This window comes from Egretta garzetta, unplaced genomic scaffold (genome assembly GCF_000687185.1).
Source record: "Egretta garzetta isolate BGI_Z169 unplaced genomic scaffold, ASM68718v1 scaffold397, whole genome shotgun sequence".
NCBI lineage: Eukaryota > Metazoa > Chordata > Aves > Pelecaniformes > Ardeidae > Egretta > Egretta garzetta.
The window spans coordinates 8720422-8721869 of record NW_009260493.1 but is presented as its reverse complement, the minus strand read 5'-3'; the positions used below and the strand labels follow the sequence as shown (position 1 = coordinate 8721869).

The following is a 1448-nucleotide window of genomic DNA, read 5'->3' as shown; positions in this document are numbered from 1 at the left end:
CGCTGCTCGCTGGGGACCCCCGGCCCCGCGGGAGCTTCCACCCCCGTGGAAGAAGCCCGCGGGAGGAAGCCTGGGGGCAAAGGAGCGCTCTCCGGCTCTCGGCCGCTTCTTCACGCAGTGTGAGAGCACGGTGCCGCGGACGGGTGGCTAAGGAGGAGGTCCCCCGCCGGGAGAGGGATTTTTGCTCCGAAGTGGGAAACGAGGACCCCCAGAGTGATTTGCACCGGTGCGGCTCCAAAAGCGCAGCTCAAGACGCCACCCGTGTTCCCTTGGCACCCCCGCACCCGTCCCTGGTGCCGCCGTCGCTCGGCCAGCCTGGCCGTGCCGTCCCCGACACCCCAGTAGGAGAAGCTGCACCCACCCCCCTCCGCCCATGCCATTTCGGCAGAAAAGTATAAAGATCAGAAAGGTGGGTTTTGGAGGAATGTTCCCTGGCCCCCTACAAATCTGGATGGAAAGGGAAAATAGCATAGCACCCAAAATGGGAAGGTCATGGTCTGCAAGAAGTCGTGTCCGCCCTTGAGAGCTCTGAGCAGTAGGAAATCAGTTTTAAGACAAAGTTACACTGTTTTAATGGTGTTTTGTTTGTATTTAAAGGAAAGAGGGAGAGCCTGGCACTCCACAGAAATTGAACATTAATTCTGTGAAAACCAATCAAACTAGTACATAAGGGGAATTAGTAATGCTTCCTTTTTAGGCTTTTGCATGAAAATATTTCAGAAATACCACTGGGGCTTCCAGAATATCACCGCCTACTGTGATGTGAGGAATACATCAAACTGCAAAACCATTTCGAGAAAAGAAAATGCTTAAAAAATGGTAAGCAGCAAAAATTACTTTTACCTAAAACCTCATAAGAAATTAGAGAAAAACAATCATTAGATACCGGTGAAATGAAAATAGTTTTTAAAGGAATAGAATAGCTGTGAACTTCAAAGTAACTTCAAAGGTACAAACTCAGATGACTGACCAAAAAAAAAAAAAGGTGAGATGCTGAGCGTTTAGATTCTCTTCTAAAAAACTACCGACACCGACAAGTGGATGTGGATTAATTTAAGGAGAAATTGGGAGTCCGCGATACCTCTCAAGGCCAAAGGTGTGACCTCAGCACTCAACTGGGGGGACGCACCCTTGGTAAAGCTGTGTGTGAGAGGAGGGATCCCTAGGACAGTTACAAAAAATTATGTTTAGGTTTTCTGGGGGCAAGGGCAAGGAAGGAATGAAGGATGTTTCTTAAAATTAGCTTTTTTTCTTAATTTTCTTATAAGACTGTATATTATGTTCTTACATAACAGAACCCTGAGATGAAGTTTCGACCACGTGGCCATGACAAGCTCATGCAGCAACTTCACGCTCAGAAAGAACGATTGAATTACAGGGCTGGCAGGAGGATCGACGCCTTTCGACCACAACAGTGGGCACTGAAGTCTTAACCAGTGCTTTCCATC

General features: G+C 48.1%; 1 protein-coding gene across 1 annotated transcript in view; it reads right to left on the bottom strand.

Annotated features, from left to right (window-relative positions):
- MOXD1 (monooxygenase DBH like 1) overlaps nucleotides 1-380 on the bottom strand; it is a 51016-nt gene extending 50636 nt beyond the window's left edge. The window contains exon 1 of the mRNA XM_009644277.2: nucleotides 285-380. Coding sequence (XP_009642572.1) covers nucleotides 285-380 — 96 coding nt within the window. The remainder of the gene's footprint in view (nucleotides 1-284) is intronic.
- Between the last annotated feature and the right edge of the window lie 1068 nt (nucleotides 381-1448).